The sequence below is a fragment of the Lytechinus pictus genome, chromosome 11 (genome assembly GCF_037042905.1).
Source record: "Lytechinus pictus isolate F3 Inbred chromosome 11, Lp3.0, whole genome shotgun sequence".
Classification (NCBI taxonomy): Eukaryota; Metazoa; Echinodermata; class Echinoidea; order Temnopleuroida; family Toxopneustidae; genus Lytechinus; species Lytechinus pictus.
This window is the reverse complement of record NC_087255.1, coordinates 12,594,034-12,615,946: the sequence shown is the minus strand read 5'-3', so window position 1 is coordinate 12,615,946 and position 21,913 is coordinate 12,594,034. Positions and strand designations below refer to the sequence as shown.

At 35.4% G+C, this 21,913-nt stretch overlaps 1 protein-coding gene across 1 annotated transcript in view; it reads right to left on the bottom strand.

Moving 5' to 3' along the window:
• LOC129271782 (VWFA and cache domain-containing protein 1-like) overlaps positions 1-20,989 on the bottom strand; it is a 43,085-nt gene extending 22,096 nt beyond the window's left edge. The window contains exons 1-12 of the mRNA XM_064106781.1: positions 20,924-20,989; positions 18,909-19,057; positions 18,192-18,298; positions 12,607-12,751; positions 8,755-8,899; positions 7,772-7,907; positions 5,132-5,221; positions 4,057-4,191; positions 3,610-3,716; positions 1,525-1,660; positions 868-1,017; positions 115-238 (exon numbers count right to left, since the gene is read on the bottom strand). Coding sequence (XP_063962851.1) covers positions 115-238; positions 868-1,017; positions 1,525-1,660; positions 3,610-3,716; positions 4,057-4,191; positions 5,132-5,221; positions 7,772-7,907; positions 8,755-8,899; positions 12,607-12,751; positions 18,192-18,298; positions 18,909-19,051 — 1,418 coding nt within the window. The 5' untranslated portion in view covers positions 19,052-19,057; positions 20,924-20,989. The remainder of the gene's footprint in view (positions 1-114; positions 239-867; positions 1,018-1,524; positions 1,661-3,609; positions 3,717-4,056; positions 4,192-5,131; positions 5,222-7,771; positions 7,908-8,754; positions 8,900-12,606; positions 12,752-18,191; positions 18,299-18,908; positions 19,058-20,923) is intronic.
• Between the last annotated feature and the right edge of the window lie 924 nt (positions 20,990-21,913).

The window sequence follows — 21,913 nt, the reverse complement described above, 5'->3', positions numbered from 1 at the left end:
ATTTTTTTTGTACATACTTTACTGGACCATGCATTAGGATAGAATATAAAACATACAAAATTTGCATAAATAAATAATATATATGGTACATGACACTTAAGAGAAGCTACACACCTGAGCATGACTTCTTGGAGCTTGTCAAACCCAACAGATTGTTCAAAATGTTTGATGCTGGTAAAGATTGGTTGTTCTGTGACAAGAGAGGGCTTTGGTAGTGATGGATGCATGACGGCAAGACCTGCAAGAAAAAGGGAAACAATGAAAAAATATTTCAAATTTCTGTATAAACATACAAATATATTGCCCCTTATCAGTATAAAAAAAATTAAAAAATTATATGAATTATAAATACATGTAGCTTATTTCTTAAAAACAAATAAGTAAAAATCAAAGAAACAGTTTCAAAAGAACTTACTATAGAAGTAAGGGTTTATTTTCATCTCTGTCTAAAGGTAAGTCTTGTTATTTGCAAGTGTATAAAATATATTCCATTTGGTTTAATTTTAAGCAGGAAAGTTGTCATGAGAAACAATGAAATAAAAGATGTTTGAGTGATGCTTACGGTTGTGGTCAATAAGAAATGCATACGACCAATCCTTACCCTTATAGTCAATACGGAATGCTTATGATCAATTCTTGGTCAATAAGTAATGCTTATGATCAATTATTACCATTATGGTCCATTGGGAATGAATATGATCCGATTCTTACCATTATGGTTTATAAGGAATGCATATGATTAATTCTCACCGTTATGATCTATATGGAATGCATATGACCAATTCTTACCACTATGGTCTTTAAGAAATGCATATGATTAATTCTCACCGTTATGGCCCATAAGGAATGCATATGACAGATTCTTACCATTATGGTCTATCAGGAAGGCATAAGAGCGATCTCCCTCTTCAAAGTATGTTACGTCTTCTAAGATGTCAGCCATGTTGATATCCAGGCCAACAATACCCAGGACCTGATCATTGGCATAGCATGGTCTTGTCAGACTCATTATCAATCCTAAATGAAAAGAGAAGAAAATAGATCATGAAGCTAAATGAGATTGAAATGTAAATATAGAGATGAAAATATTCAAACCAGTATAATCATGCTAGTACAATGGAATTAAATTCAAGAGCGTTAGATAAAATTGAGGGTTTTAAGCCCTTCAAAGGACACTCATTATCTAATTGAAGTTCATGTGATAACAATATATCACACAACCATGAACTATTTTTGCGAGCTGGAATGTAGTTCTTAAGGGTGAGGAAAATAACAATTGAAGATACAGATACCCTACATAAATTTTCTCAGTACCACCAAGACAAACTTCAAAGATCATCTCACCCAAACCTCTAAACTAGCCTCAATGTTGAATTTTAACCAATAAAAATTATTTTGTTAAAAACTAATTTCCCTATTCCTCTTAACATTTTTACTATACACTCCACTTGTAAATGATGAATCCTTGCATTTCTCACAAGATCATCATATTTATGACTTAGATGTGTTGAGAGATGGCCTCACCTGTTCCTGTGGAATCCATGTAAGGTAGAGAGAATGATACCGGTGCTTGAGAAGGTTCCTCTGGTAGTACTGTATAGAATCTACCAACAGTAGACGCTAGGTGACTCAGTTGGTTCAGGACCGTCATCATGCCAATCTAAAATGTAAGAATCATACAAAATAAATGTTAGTACAAGTAGCTTACCAACTATGATAGTTACACTCTTCACAAGTCAAAGACACGAGATCCCAGTACTCTTGTCTTAGCATGGCTTTCCCCACACCACCCCCTCTCTGCTAGGGTTCCTCTGTCTCTTCATTCAAAACTTACATAAGGCATATATTATCACCTTGTAATTTCATCATTTTCTTGTGATAACTGTGAATCCTACTCATAATATAGTCATTTGTTTCAGTCTCAATCAATATCATTATAACTGACCTGGATCATGTAGATGTTCCTAAGTATGTTGTATTAATCTTTTTATTTTTTTCATCATTTTAATTATTACATATTTTATTTTTCATGTCACACTGCCATTTCCACATAGCTGCGTAAGATAACAAGTGGAATGCCTCTGGCCGTCTCACCTGCATCACGCGATTCAATATAGCAGCAGTGCTGATTTTGAAAACTACTATAACTCGCACAAGATGTTCAGTGATACTTGGTTACTCTTATTTCCACGTTTTATGAACTAGACCAATACACTTATAGAGATATGATGGCAATTCAACAAATACCCCCAACGTGGCCAAAGTTCTTTGACCTTACATGACCTTTGACCTTGATCATGTGACCTGAAACTCGCACAGGATGTTCAGTGATACTTGATTACTATTATGTCCAAGTTTTATGAACTAGACCAACACACTTTCAAATTTATGGCTGTAATTCAACAAATACCCCAATTTGGCCAAAGTTCATTGACCCTAAATGACCTTTGACCTTGATCATGTGACCTGAAACTTGCACAGATGTTCAGTAATACTTGATTACTATTATGTCCAAGTTTCACGAATCAGATCCATAAACTTTCAAAGTTATGATGGTAATTCAACAGATACCCCCAATTCGGCCAAAGTTCATTGACCCTAAATGACCTTTGACCTTGGTCATGTGATGTGAAACTCATGCAGGATGTTCAGTGATACTTGATTAACCTTATGTATAAGTTTCATGAACTAGGTCCATATATTTTCTAAGTTATGATGACATTTCAAAAACTTAACCTTAGGTTAAGATTTTGATGTTGATTCCCCCAACATGGTCTAAGTTCATTGACCCTAAATGACCTTTGACCTTGGTCATGTGACATGAAACTCAGGTAGGATGTTCAGTAATACTTGATTAACCTTATGGCCAAGTTTCATGAACTAGGTCCATATACTTTCTAAGTTATGCTGTCATTTCAAAAACTTAACCTCAGGTTAAGATTTGGTGTTGACGCCGCCGCCGTCGCCGCCGCCGTCGCCGTCGGAAAAGCGGCGCCTATAGTCTCACTCTGCTATGCAGGTGAGACAAAAATGAGGGCAACAGTCGATTTCGCCCTTGTGACAACCCAAATTTCCCATGAAATTCCCGAAATTGAATGCATTGGGGTGACCATCTTTCTTAACTCGCCCAAAGATTTATCACGAATAATATTCAAGAGAGTTTAGAAAATAAATTCTCGACATACAGTAGAATAATGAGATATGATTTTACAACATAGCCATTAAAATAGCCCTTAAATTTAAGCAATCGCCACAATGTGGAAAATGAAAATTGCCCCTAAAAATTAAAATATTTTCAACCCTGCCATATAGATAATATAGTAAATGTGTCAGGGTTTTATGGTTCTATGTAGGGAGGCTATGTAGCCTATCAGTAGTGACAAGACATTTGCACCTGCAATAATTGCTCTAGGCTTTATTCTGTGTAAGATATAGGGTTAGAGTTGCAATATACTTATGTTACGTTTAGGGTAGGGTAACGGCCTAAATCCAGGGTTGAAGTTAACTAGTCATTCTATGAATGTGTGGAATTTAGAGCCGAGCAATTGTCGCCAGAGCAAATGTCCTGGAATCCCACCAGTAAACCCAATGATGCCAAGGTTTGCCTACCTGTACAGGTGGGAGATCGGAATCACTAGACACAGCTCGGTAGGTTCCGTTGTCTTGTTCAGCTAGGTCACGTAAGAAGGCCAGCTCTTCCAAACCAGTTCTACCCTCTGTTCAAGAAATAAAGGAATTTGCATATCATTGTATTGTGCATTAACAGCTTTGTGAAAAATAAGTGAAATTTCAAAATGCTAAAACTATCTTTGTTACATCAAATTGATATAATTTTCAGTGTTGTTCTGGATTGACTTTACTTTTCATTAAACTCAAGTTTTTGTAGGGGTGGACTTCTCCAGCTCATATTATAGAGTATAGATGTTTTTTCAAAATTTGATTAAAACAAGAAATATTGGACTCTTATTTAGAACAGGAAAGGATCACAAATCATTCAGAAAATCATACATAACATACAAATAGCTTAATGAAACCGCCCCCTGGAATGATTCTTACCTTCTACCAAGGCATATGTCATGATGGCCACTCTGTTATTAAATCTCCTATTCTCTGAGATGGCGATATTAATGGCTGTTTTGACCTCCTCCTGATTGCTAGCATGGCCGGTACTTATGTACAGGATTACCGAGTCTATGATTAGAAAGGAGAAAAAGAGAAAAGAGAAAATTCATCAATTATCAAGTAATAATAATAATAATGATAATAACAATCATAACTTTTTATTCACCCAGGGTAGCCACTTCAGTTAGGAAACTGCTCTACCAGTGGGCCCTGCATAACATATTATGTTACTACTACCCTTCTCCAATCTAAATGCCGAGTGCCTTTTGAGAAGGCAGAAGGTCCCATTTTTATAAATCTTTGGTATGACTCGGCCGAGTATCGAACCCACGACCTACCGTTCATGAAGCGGATGCTCTACCACTGAGCCACCATGCCCAGTTCAATTCCATGAAATAATCGACCTACTTGTATACCAGACTCCTATTCTCTCAATTCTAACTTCACTTCATGAAATGCTCAAGCCATACTAAATAAAGAGCATTACAATTTTTCATTTTCATAAGGAAACAGAAACAATTTTTTTTCTGAAGTTCCGATACAAAAGGGGTTGGACGCAGATTCTTATGGAATAGCACAGTATACATGTATAGCACAGAAAATGTTATTAGTCTCAATTCCTCAGACCAAACCCTATCACACCCACAAATGTAAATTTAAAAAAATGATCACCAACAAATGTCCTAATTAATGACTGTTCCCACAAATTACAAAAAAATTGAAGGGATATTTTGTTGAATTTGTTCAAAGCTGCAACCCTGAAATAAACATGAGTATAACATGCAGACTTTATTCCAGACCCAGTTATTAAAAAAAATTGATGACTGGGGTGATTATATATCTTTATTGAAAGCACTTTATGTTTCAATGTACATGTATTCAACGGTATATAAAACAGACTATTATTATATTATTAAGATTACTATCATGTATCTTTTTTTGGGGGGACAATGACCCCCCCCCCCCCCCTCCATCTATAACCAGTGACTGAGATTATGGGTTAACTTACCTGGTTTAGATTCATTGACCGGTACAGGAGACGTTGTTCTTTGTATCAGATCAAATGCTATCCTGAGAGCTGAGGTGTGATTGGAAGGACCTAATGAAAGACAAGAAATATGAAGACATATCATGATTTGATTAATACATGTACATGTAATAACCCAAAATGCTGAATAACTGGAGCTGAAACATTTAATTACTTCAATGATATAGATCTATGGTCTGTATTCTTAAGTCGGGTTTGATTTAAACTCTGGTCTAAAGTTGTGGTTAAACTATGGATTGCCAATTGTGACATATATATCACTTAAGTGGACGTGTAGCTTCTTAGCGAAGACAAAAAACACAATAAAACTATGCCAAAAGATTACCACTTCTCTTTCTACCATTTCAAATAAATTCAAGGATACATAAAAGCAAAATGGGAAAGGCATCTATATTAAAAATGAGTCACATTCTTCAAAAAGACAACTCAAATGACAGTTATGTTCCTGTTTCTCTCCCCCCACCCCCCCCCCCCCCCCGGTAACTCGAAGTGATTAGCTCACATGGTTCAGTAGATGTAGAAGGCCTCATGACATTGATTTTCAATGATGTGTCATACCCAAACCACCCAAGAGTGAACATATTTCACAGAGTCCAATATTTCAAAGGTTATATTATCATGTGAAAGAATCTAAAAAACATGTATCTTCATTTGAAAAGATTTAATGTATACATCAATTTAAAAAGATATAGAACAGTTACTCAAAATGAAATACTGAGGTGTATAGCCTTTGTGGGCATGTCATGGTCAGAGGTTATAAGATGTTTGAGGAAATTACAGAATCTTTCAATTCATGTAAAAGCTTCTTTTAAAAGCTACTTTTTAAATTCAGTTGAATACACACTGTATGAGGCATGCCCATGAAAGCTTTAAATGGTAGTATTTAAAGTTGAGTTTAAACTGTTTTATCTTTTTAAATTGATGTATACAATAGAAATCTTGTCCCATTTTTTATTCAATAATATACTGCTTAATTCCTAAATTAAACCAGGAAAGAGAGGGCTTGGGAGGAAATAGGGTTAGACGCAGGGAACGAAAAAGGATAGAGAGAAAAGGAGAGAGAGAGGAAGAGGAGAAGGATAGACAAGCAAAGGAGCAGGACAATATGTAGATTTTTAAAATGAAATGGCAACATGTTGGGGGAAACTAGATGAAGCTAAGTGTTTCATAATCTATTAATATTGCTTTGTTTGTTAGCATACTATGCAATATTCTATATACATAAAGCAAATTAAAAACACAAAATCACTGTATTTTATACTGTTTCATACGCCCATATGGTTGGAGGAATAGAATTCACTGTTTAGCTCCCAATGAAGGGGATCTTGCCATATTCCTGCGCTGTGCTCATTCTTTCGAAATGAAACAAATTCACTCTCAAAATAACCTCGAGTTGTATGTGAGTTCAGTATAAATAGAGGCTGAGAAACCAGGAGCCTGGCCAATTTAACGAAATGACATGAGCCAAAAGGGAATGTTCAACATACAATAAAAAAAAAATGGTCATGATGCAGACACTTTTTATTGAGGGTTGTCCAGAACAAATTGAGATTTTTTGATGCAAAATGGTTTGTGCTATTTCAGGGCCTCATAGGAAAACTGCCAAATATGTTATAAGCTATTGAAATCGTTTTATTCATATGTAGAGAAAAGTTTGTTAAAACGAGTTTCTATGAATATGCCATGAGAAATGTTCACTTAAGATGAAAATCATTCATTTCCTTCCATCTGATATAAAAGAAGTAAAAAATTTAATTTTCAAAATGAAACTCTCTGATATGATACTCATGTACAACACCATGGGTAAGTTCATTTGCAAAAAAAAAAACACCATTGTTGAAGAGATAATACCCGTATACAGATAATGCACAGAACTGAGTGCGTGAATGGAAATGCAGTACCATAAAAATCCCTAGCAAATAAGATAAAAAGTTTCAACATTTCAAAGGCGATTTGGACCACAATGTATCACCACTTCTCCAAACAAGGAAATAACAGAAGGCAAATATTTGCCATCATACAATGCAAGTGAATATGTATGTGATCACGGCAAACAGTATATTGCAGGCCTGGTATATTGAATTAAATGACAGGATGAAAGAAAATGAGAAAATGAAGCAGAAAGATGGGAAGATGACACTTCAGAAATTTGGGAAAGAAGAGATAAATATTGAAGGGGAAAAACACCCCAAAAAGCTGAAAGCAAGAAAACGAGAGCATGAAAATATACATACAATACAAAACAATCATATAGCCACTTAGTTTTATAGCTTTATCAATTCAACTGAATTGAAACGTGCACATGACCATGTAAAGTGGCAAGCAAAAATTGATACACCAATCTTTTAAAGAGACTCAAATTAAGGGTATTGCTATTGTTTAACAAAAGAGGGGCGACATAAATGACATAGGGCACACCGAATTTCAATATGAGTAAAAATCAATCTAGTTCATGAGTTAAACCCTCTCTTAAGGAAAACAGACGAAGCCCCTCACCTCAGGAAAGAAATATGAAAGTGGAAATGAAATACACAAGTCATGGAGAAGTGTTGGCAGAGGGGGGGGGGGGGAAGCCAACGAAGCGAAGCATAAACCACTTACCATTTATAGCCTTGATGCCATTAATAAACTTGATCAAATGCTCTTTGACTTCCGCCGAGGCCGGAGCCAGTATGTCGTCATAGCAACTCCCAGGTTGGCTGATTGTAACTTCAGAGCCCATGCTCAGGACACCAACCTTCATGAGAGAAAGATGATATTACTAATACCGACAGCAAACATCTTCTCAGACACCGTTCTCATTACGCTTTCTAAAACTAGTTTACTGGAAACTGGTTCGGGAAACAAGTTTAGAAGATCGCTTTGCTAGCGTTCCCATTTGATCACACGACAGTGGTTTTAAAAATCACTTCATGTAAAGCGATCTTGTTACTATGGAAACATTCTCAGTGGGGCGACACATTCCATGCAAAATTTGAAACCGCAGCGTAGGCACTCTACACCTGTCGTGTGGAGTAGCGCACTCAAAACGTGCAAAGATCGCTTCCCGAAGAAAAGTTGTGTCCTCACTTACGCTAAATCCACTTTGACGAGGCAAAGCGATCTTGAAAACTACATCGCGAGGTGGTTTTCTGAACCGGTTCGGAAGATCGCTTCTAAGTTCGCTTCGACGGTTCTCATTACACGTTAAACTAGTTTCCAGTAAACTAGTTTTAGGAAGGTAGTGAGAACGGTATCTTATACAACTTCAAATCAGTTGGTCTTGTGTTCGAATCCCACCATGGCCTAGCGTCCTTTGGCAAGGCATCAGTCCATACGTTGCCACTCTCCACCCAAGATGTTAAATGATTAACTTTATTTTGGGGGTGAATTTTTATGTTATGGTATATAAACTTGAAGTGCAATATTTTTTTTCATAATTTTTATAGCTCTTATATGATTTTACTTTGTGAATTCGCAAGTACTTATTAATTTATGGATTTTTCTGTCCTCTAGAAACTTGGTATGTGTCAGTCTCCGGACTATTTTACATTGCCTTTCACACAATAAACTGGAAATGAATGGACTTGAAGAAAAATTCTTACCTTATCTTTGCGTGAGAGTGCTCCAAGGGCAGTCTTGGCAGCTTTCTGTGCTATGTCAAGTGATACGGGACTGATTGATGAACCGTGATCTAAGATGATTACGACATTTATAGACGCTGGTCTAACAGTTGACGCATACAGATTCCTGAAAGAAATGATAATAAAATAAATTATCGAATGATGCAAATACCTCAAATTAACAAAGAAGAAGTTTCAAAATAAATCACTTTCCCTCTTCAGTCTATTATTTTTGCATTTACTGATTTCATTTTTTTTTGTGTCTGTATTTATATTCTATTTTCTCGCATGATCCATGCAAGATGTCTTGCATTATGTAATGAAAAAAAATAGTGCTCAGTGATGGTGATTATTTTTTTTTTAAGTTAAGAATTAATTATTTATTTATTCATTTTCAATAACCATATTCATATCTGAAATAATGAAGTGAAGAAAATAGAAAGCAAATAACTGATTTGCTGGAAATTGGTACATGTACTTACTTGAAAGTAAATTTCTCTATTTCTTTAGATTTGCAAGAAAGTAAATTTCTCTATTTCTTTGGATTTGCAAGCATTAATAGGAAAATACAATCAAAATGGTAATTTTTACGTGTTTGTACAAGTGTGTTGAAAAAAAGTAGTTGACCCTTTGAGCCATCTATCGGGGGGGGGGGGGGGATCCTTTGCTCATGCATGCCCCATACTACGGAACAGACTTTCTTAAAACATCAAAAATTGTATCTCTGTTGAGTCTTTAAAAAACATGTTCTTAAAAACCTTTCTTGTTAGTTCTTAATTTCTTTTATGCGCCTTGAGCACTCTACAGAGAGGATTTGGTGCTTTATAAGTCACATTTATTATACCTGCCTTCTATCTCTACTCTACTCAAAGGCCCGTATTCTGAACTCAATAAAGCCCTGGTTTAAAGTTGTTGTTTAACTATGGAGAGCCAATTGGGGCACAAATCTCTATTAGTACATGTTCAATTTATTAACTATTATGACACTCAAATCATTTTTAACTGTCACGGAATGATAACTGAAAATTTTCTTCATTATGAAAGCAAAAAGGAAACCAAATAGTAAATATCAGAAATAGAAAATAGAAGCAGAATTTTTTGAGTTTTTGGCTCCCAATAATTTTCGCAGAGTTAGACCATAGTCTAAGTTAAACCTGACTTCAGAATACGGGCTATTGCCTTCGTCTCTAAAACTTTTTTTTTGGGGGGAGGGGGTAGTAGGGTAGGAGTAAGCAAACTGATAGTGATTTTTTTCTCCTTTCCTTCTTTCTCTCATTTTTTTCTACCTTTTCTTTCTTCCTTCCTTTCCCTCTTTTGTCTTTTCTTTTCTGTTCTCATTTTCCGCTCCCTATGACTCTCTTTTTACTTGGTCCCCATGGAAGACCAGCCGCACATATAATTGGTGCAGCTGAATATGGGTTATCCAACCGTCTTTTTCGTCTTAAGTTTGATCTTTTTAACTTTCTTAACATGTTTCAATAATTAATTTTTATTTTCTTTTTTAACCAATGTTTAGAATTTATTTCATTATGTATGTATATGTTACTCCTTGTATCTCTTTACATGTATATATATTATGTATATTTTTATGACTGAAATAAAACGAACAAACAAACAAGTACTGCTACATGTCTCCCATCCTAGCAGCCAAGTATCCTACATGTATATTACCCTGTTCCATTTCTTGTTTGCGTGTGAGTAGGTGATGTGAAACACAGTCTGCTGCTACTCAGCTTGATTAGCTCAACATCAGACTCACTTCACACTGACAGGACTCTAGGGGGGGCAGCGAAACGCATTTTCAATCGATCGCAAGCCATTTCTGATTCTCGAAGCATTTGCAGGTCAGTTTTGATATCTGAATCAAATGCAAGTCATTTCTGATCCCACAAATCGATCGCATGTTATTTTTGTCCTAAAATGAATTGCGGGTAATTTTTTTTTTTAATTCCCAAATCAATTGCAAATAATTTCTGGTCCCAAAATTAATCAAATCTTGTGTTAACTCAAATCAATTGCAGGTCATTTTTTTACCCCAATTATTATTATTATTATAGATTCAAATCTACATGTAAAACATGTAATGCTGGTCATTTCTGATCCTCGAATCAATTGTCCTCAAATCAATAATAGGTCTTTTTTTTTTACTCAAATCTATTGCAGGTAATTTTTATCCCCAAATCAATTATAGTAATTTTTTTAATTCTTAAATCAATTGCAGCTTATTCTTTAAATCCCCAAATGAATTAGGGTCATTCCTGACCCTAAAATCAATTGCAGATTCATTTTTGATCCACAAACCAACTATAGCCTATAGGTCATTTTTATTTTCGAATGAATTAGAAGCAATTTTTGATCTCTGAACAACTTTAAGTAATTCATAATCCTCAAATCAATTGCAAACTATTTCTGTTATTTGATTAAACTAAACTTTTTAATGTTGTATTATGAAAAAGAGACAGCATCTCAATATGAGACGTCATTCACACTCTTAAAAACAAGAACCAACTATACTGTCGGCAGTGGGAACGTTACTCTGTGCCCTGCATCAAGAGCTCTGGCAGGGCACAGAGCGAATGATCCTCAAATTAGCAAAAAACGTCAGGGGGCCTGGAAAAACCATCAGGTACGACAGGATACTACATCAGGAATGCTACTCCTCAAGCGTAAACAGGGCTTTTCTTGTACCTAGCAAACCTTTCTATCACCGGTACGACGACGACGGTGACATGTACGGGGGTGGAGGTGCGATACACCTGTGATGAATATTTAATGAGCATACATTGTATGGGTAGAGACTGGTGAGAGCATATCACTCTTTGATTTCGGGCTCATGGGGGGATTTAAACATCAATTGTTTCAATATTTTGTTGGTAGGACTTAACTATTTTCAAATTTTCAAGAAGCTTAAAAGCACACTGTATCAATTTTATTTCATTAATCTTTCTCAATACCCCCTCCCTTGGGGATTCTCACATTAAAAGAGTAATTGACTGAAAAATGTTAATGGAAAATCAAAGCTTTTTTTTTTCTTTTCATGTTCCTGACAAGTTTAGACTAGTGTATTCATATCTAACCAAGATAGGAATACAGCTATATATATCCTTCAGTGTCACCTTTATCACTCCGTCTCTCTCCTTCCTACACGGACTTTCCCTTTCTCTCTTTTCTTTGTTAATACAAGTCTGCCCTGTTATCATTTATCAACGATTCTCTCAGTCTGTCATTTAGCAGTTTCCTTGCTTTATTTTTTTATCTCTCTTTAAATGCGTGTCAGTCAGGCTGTATCTCTCTCTCCATATGATAACTTTCTATTCCCCCTTTCTTTCAACACAGCTACATGTAACTAGCTATATATACATGTATATATCCATCTAGCTAACCATCTTTCAACTTCCTTTTATCTTATTCTCAATTCGCCCACCCCTTTTCGAGGATTCTCAAGTTAAAAGAAAAATGTAAATAATTTCTTTTTTAATGTTCCTGACAAAAATAATGAGAAGTTATCACATCAAGTGTTTTCTATTTTAACCATCCCCTTTTCTCAAGTTAAAAGAAAAATGTAAATAATTTTTTTTTATGTTCCTGACCAAAAATGAGAAGTTATCACATCTATGTTTTCTATTTTCACCATCCCCTTCCCCCTCCCTCCCCTTCTCTCCCAAACATACTATTTCTCTTTGCCTCCCATCTTCTTCCCCTCTCTTTGCCCTCCCTATCTCTCTCTATCCTCATCTTCCACCCCCGTTCCTCTTCAAAGTTAAGAGTAACCTGTCCATCTTGATGCCTTCCACCCTCTAGGATACCCCCCTTCTCACGTTACATGTCACTTACTTGCTGCGGACATCCACCGTGCACTGATCGGCGTACTTGTGTGTTTCCAGGTACGGTGTAGCGGGGAAGATGGCGTGGATGCCGGCCTCCGAACTGAAATACTGCCATTTGAGGGTCGGGTTGCTCAGCAGCTGGCGCTTGAAGGCTTCGGAGAGGATAAATCATACAAAAACAAAGGGTCAATAGCACATTCACACACTTTCTTTTCACAAAATAAAAATCTAGCACAAATAAGTGAACAAATATCATTAGAAAACACGCTTCAACTTGTTTTGAACAGCAACTTTTTGAACAACTTAACAACTTATGCTTGATGTTTATTTTGGTTATCTTTTGTAAGTTTGTTAGTTTGTAATCAATGAAATTAATAATAAAACATATATTGTCAACAAAACAAAAATTAAATCTCTTGATATGGGTAGCATTGTATACATACAAAATGCATGCAATATTCTAATGTTCAATAAATTCAAGAAAATGGAAATAGCGATGAAGAATTATGTTTTATTTTCTGTGGCAGAAAATACACTAAACTAGTGAAACAAATTAAAGTCAACAGGAAAGAATTGTAATCCTAGGCAGCTATCATATGAGATGTTTGGTCATTTCGAAGGGCAAGATGAGCTTCTCCAATACATGTAGGCTCAGGACAGTATGAAATTCTGAAATTGAAGGGGCACCCCCCCCCCTATTCCCCCAATATTGTAATTATGAATATGATCCATGTAATTCTAATAATTGTGAATTAATAGGGGTTCAAATATCATATTGTTTGAAACCAGTCAGCTTTATGGTCTTATTTGTATAAGGATGATCATGTGAACTTCGATTAATTACAGAAAAAAAAATTACACAAGCATATAAGTGTCAGCTATTAAACCAAGGCAACGTTTATATCATAAGCTAAAACTATGTGGTTCAAAACGAGAAACAAAAAGGTAATACCAGAGGCATGAAGACTACATCACCCAATTTAAACATGATGTACGAGATGCATGTTTATTTACACTGACATGCTGTATTTCACATGGTCACTGTTCCTCTGTGTTTATGCATCAATCATCCCACCGCCTTTCAAACAAACCAATATTTTCACACCCCAGCCGAGGATTGTGGGTATTTGGTATACAAAGAGGGTCCATAATTGGGTGAAGGGTTGTATTTTAAAGTGATGATTAGCAGTGCAGTAAAAAAAGGAATGTTGTTTAAACAGGAGATGACTATTATTTTATCATTCATGGTTAAATATTTACAAACCACAAATATTTGCAAACAAAATGTATCTATCAGCAAACATACAAGAGTACATTGGATGGATGTAAATGGTTAACATAATTTTCAAAATGTATATTTGTCATGACATTCATGAAAACATTTAATTTGATTTACATGTACATGTATTTTATTTAAAATCATTTGATTTGATTTGATTAATTTAATTCCATTTAATCTTGGTAAAATGAACCTTGATCAGCCAATGGCCGTTTTTCAGAGATGTCGTTTATAAAATACAAAACAAACATTGACAATTTTGTCAACAATATTCCGCTTTAAAAAATATGTCTTAGAATTTCATTATTCACATACACCTTGAATGAATCCTATTTGCTACTTCAAAGGCAAATAGTACGCCAATACTTCTGAAACATGTATGAAATGAAAATGAGACAATATATAATATTTCACTTTGGAGTGAGCAATATATGTTGTCAATAAGAGGATTATTGAATTAATTGATTTTTCTGGTCATATCTGCATTCTCAAATCATACTGATCGCTGCCTTTACTCAACTCACTTATCTTAAAATCATTACTCTTGTACCATTTCAATTAATTACGCTTGAATAGCACAAATCTATCCGCACATCATATTCAATAGAGAGCAATCCACCAATCGCTCTGATACAGAAGTGCTATTTTATTGAATGGATTAAACAGGATAAAAATGATGGCGGACTGTTTTGTGTTTCCTACAAGTAAAACTAAGTGTCTTTTATTCTGGAAATACAGTGCATTTGACAATCCATACATATGATCTTTTCATCGTTTCCCTTACTACACAACAAAAGAATTGGTAATGTACTAGAAGTTATTTAATTGGCAAACTTCTTGCATTCTTTATTGTATGAGAAATGGCTTTACAAAAATCGGAATTACATACTGACAAGGAATTATCTTTGAGTAATAGCATATAGCTCTTTGGTATTTAAACATGGCTGGCAGCCTCAACAGGGAATAATTTTGCTTTACAAATTTGAATAGCATTTTTGGTCATAAGTGAAAAGCTCTCAACTAAGTAATGTACAGTCCTATGTAAAAATATGCTATACAAAAGACTTTATGCGTAGCAGTCTTTCAAAAATGTGGAGCAAATTGTGATGCGATACCAGGAAAATTATTCCCTGCTCAACAAGAACATTTCAGTATTTTAAAAACTTAAAATCAGTATTGTCAAAGAAATATTGTAGAACACATAGCATTGAAACTTTGGAAATCAATTTTTTGCATGAAACCATCAGTTTTCTTCGAATTTTCCAGTACTAAATACTGAAAATCAGTACAAGTTGGCAACTCTGTTTGCGCAACAAAAATAACAAGGTGCTAGTTTGCAAACTTGGGTTGATGAAGAGGGGCCTACTGAACAAGATATCGACCTATAGATACCTCCGTCAATGAAGAAGATTCCATCTCAACTACCTAGATACAGCGACCCCCCTATCACTGTACAGGCCTCTCATGAATAACCAAGACTGGGAGTAAGATGTCAAGAATGAACGTCCTTTCCCTTTCGTCCTTTCCCTTTCGGCAAGATAAATAAAGCTTCCCCTTTATACTACAAGAGTATACCCTTCTTCCTATCTCTTGAACTACATGTATACTGCCAAGTCTTTTAACCTAGCTGCTTCAACACAGCTTCTTAAAAAGCAATTCAGGAAGAATTTAGATTAAGGGCAAATTTGTTGGGCTTTAAAGGTGAAGTTAAACCTGATAATTATAGTTGGTTTTAGAAAAGGCAGGAAAAAAAGATAGTGGTGAAGGTTTGATGAAAATCCACTATAGAATAATGGATTTATGAAGGTTTATTTCCAATTCATCTAATGCCAATTTGTCCAATTGCCAACTCGTCTACTATCATTTGGTCTACCATCGGTTCGTCCACTATCCACATGGTCTAATTGCCAATTCGTCCACTCACCATTTCACCTAATAACCAGTTGGTCCAATAGCCATCTAGTCCATATATCATTTTTTCTAATTGGACTAAGTGTTAATTGTGCATGTGGGAATACATTCATCTCATGTTGCTGCATGTTAAAAAATATATATTTTTTAAAATCTTTCCAAGAGCGTATGCCTACATGTTAGACAAGAAAAACGGCCCAGGATATATAATTTTCAAAGAAACTAGACTTGTCTTGTCACTCGTCATCCCTTGGTAAATCATCTATCACTCTAAAATTGATTTTAATCAATCAAACTCTGCTGTCGATAGTGACCAGTCAATCCGAGGATTTAGAGTTGAGTTATATCCTAGATTAAATTTTTAAGCGTCAAATAATATGAATTCAAATCTTACAACATTCAAATCTGCATCTACAGTTTGACCTATTCACCACCCATAGCCTATCTGGATTATTTTTCAAATCAAGGTAGAGTGGGGTTTATTCACTGGATTTGTCTGAATGATATTTGCTAACAAAAAGTAAGATAATAGGCCTGTAAAATGAACTTTTAATTCTACAAATATGAAAAACACCAGCAAGTATCCCCTTAATTCTAGGTAATTACACGCACTGTATATTTGATTAATGCACTTTACGTGGTTACGAGAAAATTGAGAAAAAAACAAAATATAAAAGTAAAGATTTTGAATGGTTGAGGGATAAACAGGAACATAAAAGTCTTTGTGGTTTTTCAAAACCATTCATCCAGACTGCAGGCAAGGGAGTGAGTTTCTTTCTGTTTGTCATTTGTAAAATTAGAATGAATGGGCCTCTACCCAATGAGGTAACATTTATTACCCTCAGACACAATATGGCGGACAGCTTTTCATTACAAGATTATTTCATGGTGGCAAATGTGTGTAAGGAGGATATTGTATCTTGTGGTGTGTTCCAATATTGTATCTTGCTAGAGTGTACATGTATGTTGTGATATTGGTTTCAATAACAGATTGAAAATTAAAGAGACAGAACCATGATCATTATTTTGAATTATACTAGTCATTCAAGCATGCACGAAATATGCGCCATTTGATGTTTGGAAAACAAACATATGCATCGCATGGGGGAAAGTTAAGTTATTTCGTATTCATTCAGTTTTCCAGCAAAATGTAGACCCAGTACAGTGTAAAACTTTGTGGCCCGTATTCTGAAGTCAGGTTAAACTTAGACTATGGTCTAACTCTGTGCTAAAATTAGGGGAAGACAAAAGTGACAACAATTTTACTAAGTTGTATGTTTCTTATGTTTACTGTGCTCTTTCCTGATTCATCAATGGTGAAGACAATCATATATTTATACTTCATAGACAATTATGAATGATTTGAGAGCCAAATGAGCTGAAATATGATATCTCTACTGTTAGTGATTTATGCAACAATTGGCTATCCATAATTAAACCACAACTTTAACCTGAGTTTAAGTTAAACCCGGCTTCATGATACGGGCCTATATGTTTAATAGGATGTAGAAACAAATGAAGTAGAATTTTGTCACCTTAACAAAATGTGGAATGCATATTTATAATGCCCTTAATAACTTTATAGATATCCTATTATTGACTCCGTGCACAATTTTCTAATCATAGCAGAAATATCTGTATGTGAAATATATGGTAAATAAAATATTCCCCAGGGAGTGGGATGGTGCATACTACATATATACTTTGAAGACTCTGGTGATCATGATACATGATATACATGTATGTAGTATTTCTCTAGAATTGGGGGTGGTGCGTACTTCATATATGCTTGCATGACTGATGATCAGACAACATAAGTGTATCTTGAATATACCCCAGGGAGTGAAATGGTGCACACTTCATGTATGCTTGCATGACTGATGATCAGACTGCATACATGTATCTGTAATATGCCCAAGGGAGTGAAATGGTGCAAACTTTATGTATGCTTGCATGACTAATGATCAAACTACATACATGTATCTGTAATATGCCCGAGGGAGTGGAATGTGCATACGGAATGTTTGCTTGAATACCTGATGATCAGACTACATGATATTCTTAATATTCCCCAGGGAGTGGGATGGTCCACACCACATGCACACTTGACAGACTCTACTGATCAGACTTTATGGTATCTCCTTTTCCCCAGGGGGTGAAATGGTGTGTACTACATATATTTAATAATCCCTAGGGAGTGTGATGGTGCATACTTCATACATGCTTGAAAGACTGATTAGACAACATTATATCTGTAATATTCCCCTCGGGGACAGAGCATGATATCTGTAATTTTCCCCTTGCAATATTCCCCAGGGAGCGGGATGGTGCCTACTGCATATATCCTTGAAAGACCTTGATGGTCGGGCTACATGATATCCATAATATGATGAGATATTTACCTTGTGTTAGGTTCTTTGTAGGTATGAAAGCCCCTGGGGGAGTCGATAGAGAGGAGATTTCACACGCAGTATCCCGGGAGATATTCGCACCAAAATTCGAGTTGTACCTGAAAGAATTCACAATCAAATTTCAACAATCATTACAAAACTTGCAAGCATTTCATCAAAATAAAGAGTTGTCTGATCTGGTCACTTTTCTTCATTCTGATTGGCTGAGAAGCACAGAAGTTTTGACTGTTACCAGAAAACTGTCAGATAAAACTAATAAATGCAATGTTCCCCTCCATTTGGATAAGATGAGAAATCAACGATTAAGGATTCCAATTTGATTTGATGAAAAATACAATGACACAACAAGATAGAGAACATAAGATGGTAAAAACATGTAAGACTACATAATTGCAGTCCCACATCTAGACTTTCATGTTAGTAGATCTGGCATGACATCAACTGAAAAAGCAGGGAATATTCAATATTTTCTTGATGGTTTCCAGCTAAATCAAAACAATTCCAAGGAAATATTGAAAGTAAATTGTCATTTTATGGATGTAAAGATGTGAAATGTGAAGTATCAACAACTTTTGGGGGAGGTTTTTTTTTAAATGGTCAAATATTTGTCAAAATAGGAATATGTTAATGCTTTTAACAGTCGTTTGAACGCCATTTAAACATTTTGACTATTAAGCTGTCAGCAGAATGTCTTCACCAACTGCTTACCTGTGTTTAGACTTTGAAAGCGTACAACAATCTACGCTGGATGAAATAGGTGATGTCCTGTGCTGTCTGTACAAGGATTCTATAGTGCGACGGTTTGTATTGAGGACATTCTGAAACTTCCTGAATTTTAATCTGATCTTCATTGATATCTAGGAAGAAAAAGATTTTTAAAAATAACAAAAAATGTAGAACTTTGAATAACAGTGAAGTTGAGAATAATTACAAAGCCTCATAAACATGTACATGATATTATCCTATTATTATGATTTTTATCATCATCATCATTACTATCATCAACGTCATCTCATCATTATTACCACCAGTTTCATCACATCATCATTTTCATCATCATCATCATCATCATCTCATCATCATTATTACCACCATCATCATCATCATCATTTTCATCATCATCATCATCAACATCATCATCATCATCATCAACATCATCATCCTCATCATCATCATCATTACCACCATCATCACTAACATTACTATCATCAGTAATCAATATCATCATCATCATCATCATCATCATCATCATCATTACCATCATCATCATCATCATTATCATCATCATTTTCTTCTTCTTCATGATCATCATGATGATCATCATTATAATCATCATCAATTCCAAATAATGTGGAAATTCTTGCTTTAAGGGTACAGAGAAGCTGTGACCAGCATAATATATTTGATATTAATTACAATTGAGAACACTGAAAGAAAAACATCCAGAATTAGTTTCATTGTGCACCAGAATTACGCGCGTAAAAGGTAGTCCCCTTATTTTTATGTCTTCTAAGGAGTAATTTTGCCCCACTGGTTTTTCTTGTACTTTAGGCTAGAGCACTTGATTTTCAGAATGTTAATATGACTACACTGATTACTTCAGGACTACTTCCCACATCTGATTGCAACTGTCAGAGAATCATATGTCCTCTGTCGTCATAAAGATGTTATGTCCTTTCCTTCCGACCAGAGAATGAATCGGACCTTGTAATGCCATTAACTAAGTGCATTATAGCAAACTGTTCTCAGAAGATATGCAATAGTATGTACAATCTCAAATAGACAGGCCTAAATCTCCAAGATCTGCACAATGTTATTAATGGGAAACGACTATCACCATCAAGTAGATATCCATTCTGACATGCGAGCCTAATAACCCTCGGAAGCATTCAAGCCTCCTCACTAATAGTCTATCCTCTCATCTCTACCATCTTCTGTCTATCATCTAATGCTTCCCCTTGACATCATACACTCACTAAGTCATTGGCATAACAGGTCTATCTGAGAGGCAGAAGGGCATAAGGGTGATAACCATAATGAGGAACATGCGATTAATGTTCTTTTTACTACACTACAAGGACCTCCTGACTATCGTCCTGTTCCCTATATCATTACTTGTTCTTCTCTCTCCTTCTCCCACAACCTCTTTATACTACTACTACTACAACTACTACTGCTGCTACTGCTGCTGCTGCTATACTATTTCTTTTTCTTCTTCTACTGCTACTACAATTACTACTACTACTACTACTACTACTACTACCACTACTACCACTGCTACCATTGCTACCACTGCTACCACTGCTAACACTGCTAGCACTACTACCACTACTATAACTAACACCAAAACTACTACTACTACTTCTACTACAGCTACTACTACTACTACCACTTACTACTACTACTACTACTTCTACTACTACTGCTGCTGCTGCTGCTGCTGCTGATACTACTGCTACTACTACCATACTACTATTACTACAACGACGACCACAATGACGACTACCACTACTACTTCTTCTACTACTTCTACTACTACTACTACTACTACTACTACTACTTCTTCTTCTTCTACTACTACTACTACTATTCCTCAGACATACAGTAGATTTGCCATGCAATCCCTTCTGTTATTACTGTTCTTTTCTCTCTCTCTCTCCATCACAGACGAAGGAAAATGAAAGGAATAATTTCTTGACAAATGACTACTCATATCAACTTACCCTTTGAACTTGATAATCGTCACTGGATGTCTGCTCAGCTTGTTGGTAATTCTGCGAGTCCAACAGTTTCTGTTTGGAGAAATAAAAATGAGACAAAGCAAATTGTTAACAATTTATATCTAATCTCCTTCAGATATGATAGAATTGTTTGGTTTTCCTTATTTGTTTAATCTTTCAAATTGAACAAGGTATGCGATACATACACATTTGCACCAGTGGATAAAAGTTTTGATGAACACAATTTTAAATGAATGGCACTCAACCCATGATCCGATGAAATGAAAACTAAATTCACCATACATGTACAGGAAGTATAATAATTAATATACTTCAAAATACAATTATAAATGTACTTCAAAGTTCATACCTGAACCAACAAAATTTTGCAACACAGATCAGATACAAAAACAAAATAGAGATTTTTAATAATAAGACCCAAAAGGCATATAAAACTATGGAACATGACGCAAATCAGTGAAAGCCAATTAAATTGTAATTAAGCCAAACTACATGAAAATGTTGTTTAATACATACATGTACAGTACTTTTCAATTCCCTATAAACATGCATGACTGGTTATGCACTGGGCAAATGTCTTTACAAGACATTTCACTGTAACATGGAAAAACAAACAACAAGGTATTAAAGCATTATATGTTGCATGACGTGTGCGAATTATTAATGTTCTCTTAATCAGAGGATCGACTCTCGGAGAACATTCACGTTCGTTCTTCACGACAGTGACGGGTTCCGGGGGATCTAAAGCTGAGTGTTATTAAAACCCTGTTTTCTTTTCTGTCAGCATTATCCAATTTATCTTCCCTTGATTCCCAGATGCAACCCATGAAGATACATCCCCTGGCTATATCATCAGAATATATCTTACTATCTACCGCTGACAGCACTGCACGGTGCGATAGTAATTTACTATTCCACATCCCGTGGTATAGCATGGTCCTGCATTATGGCAATCTACCTCTCTCTTCCTCC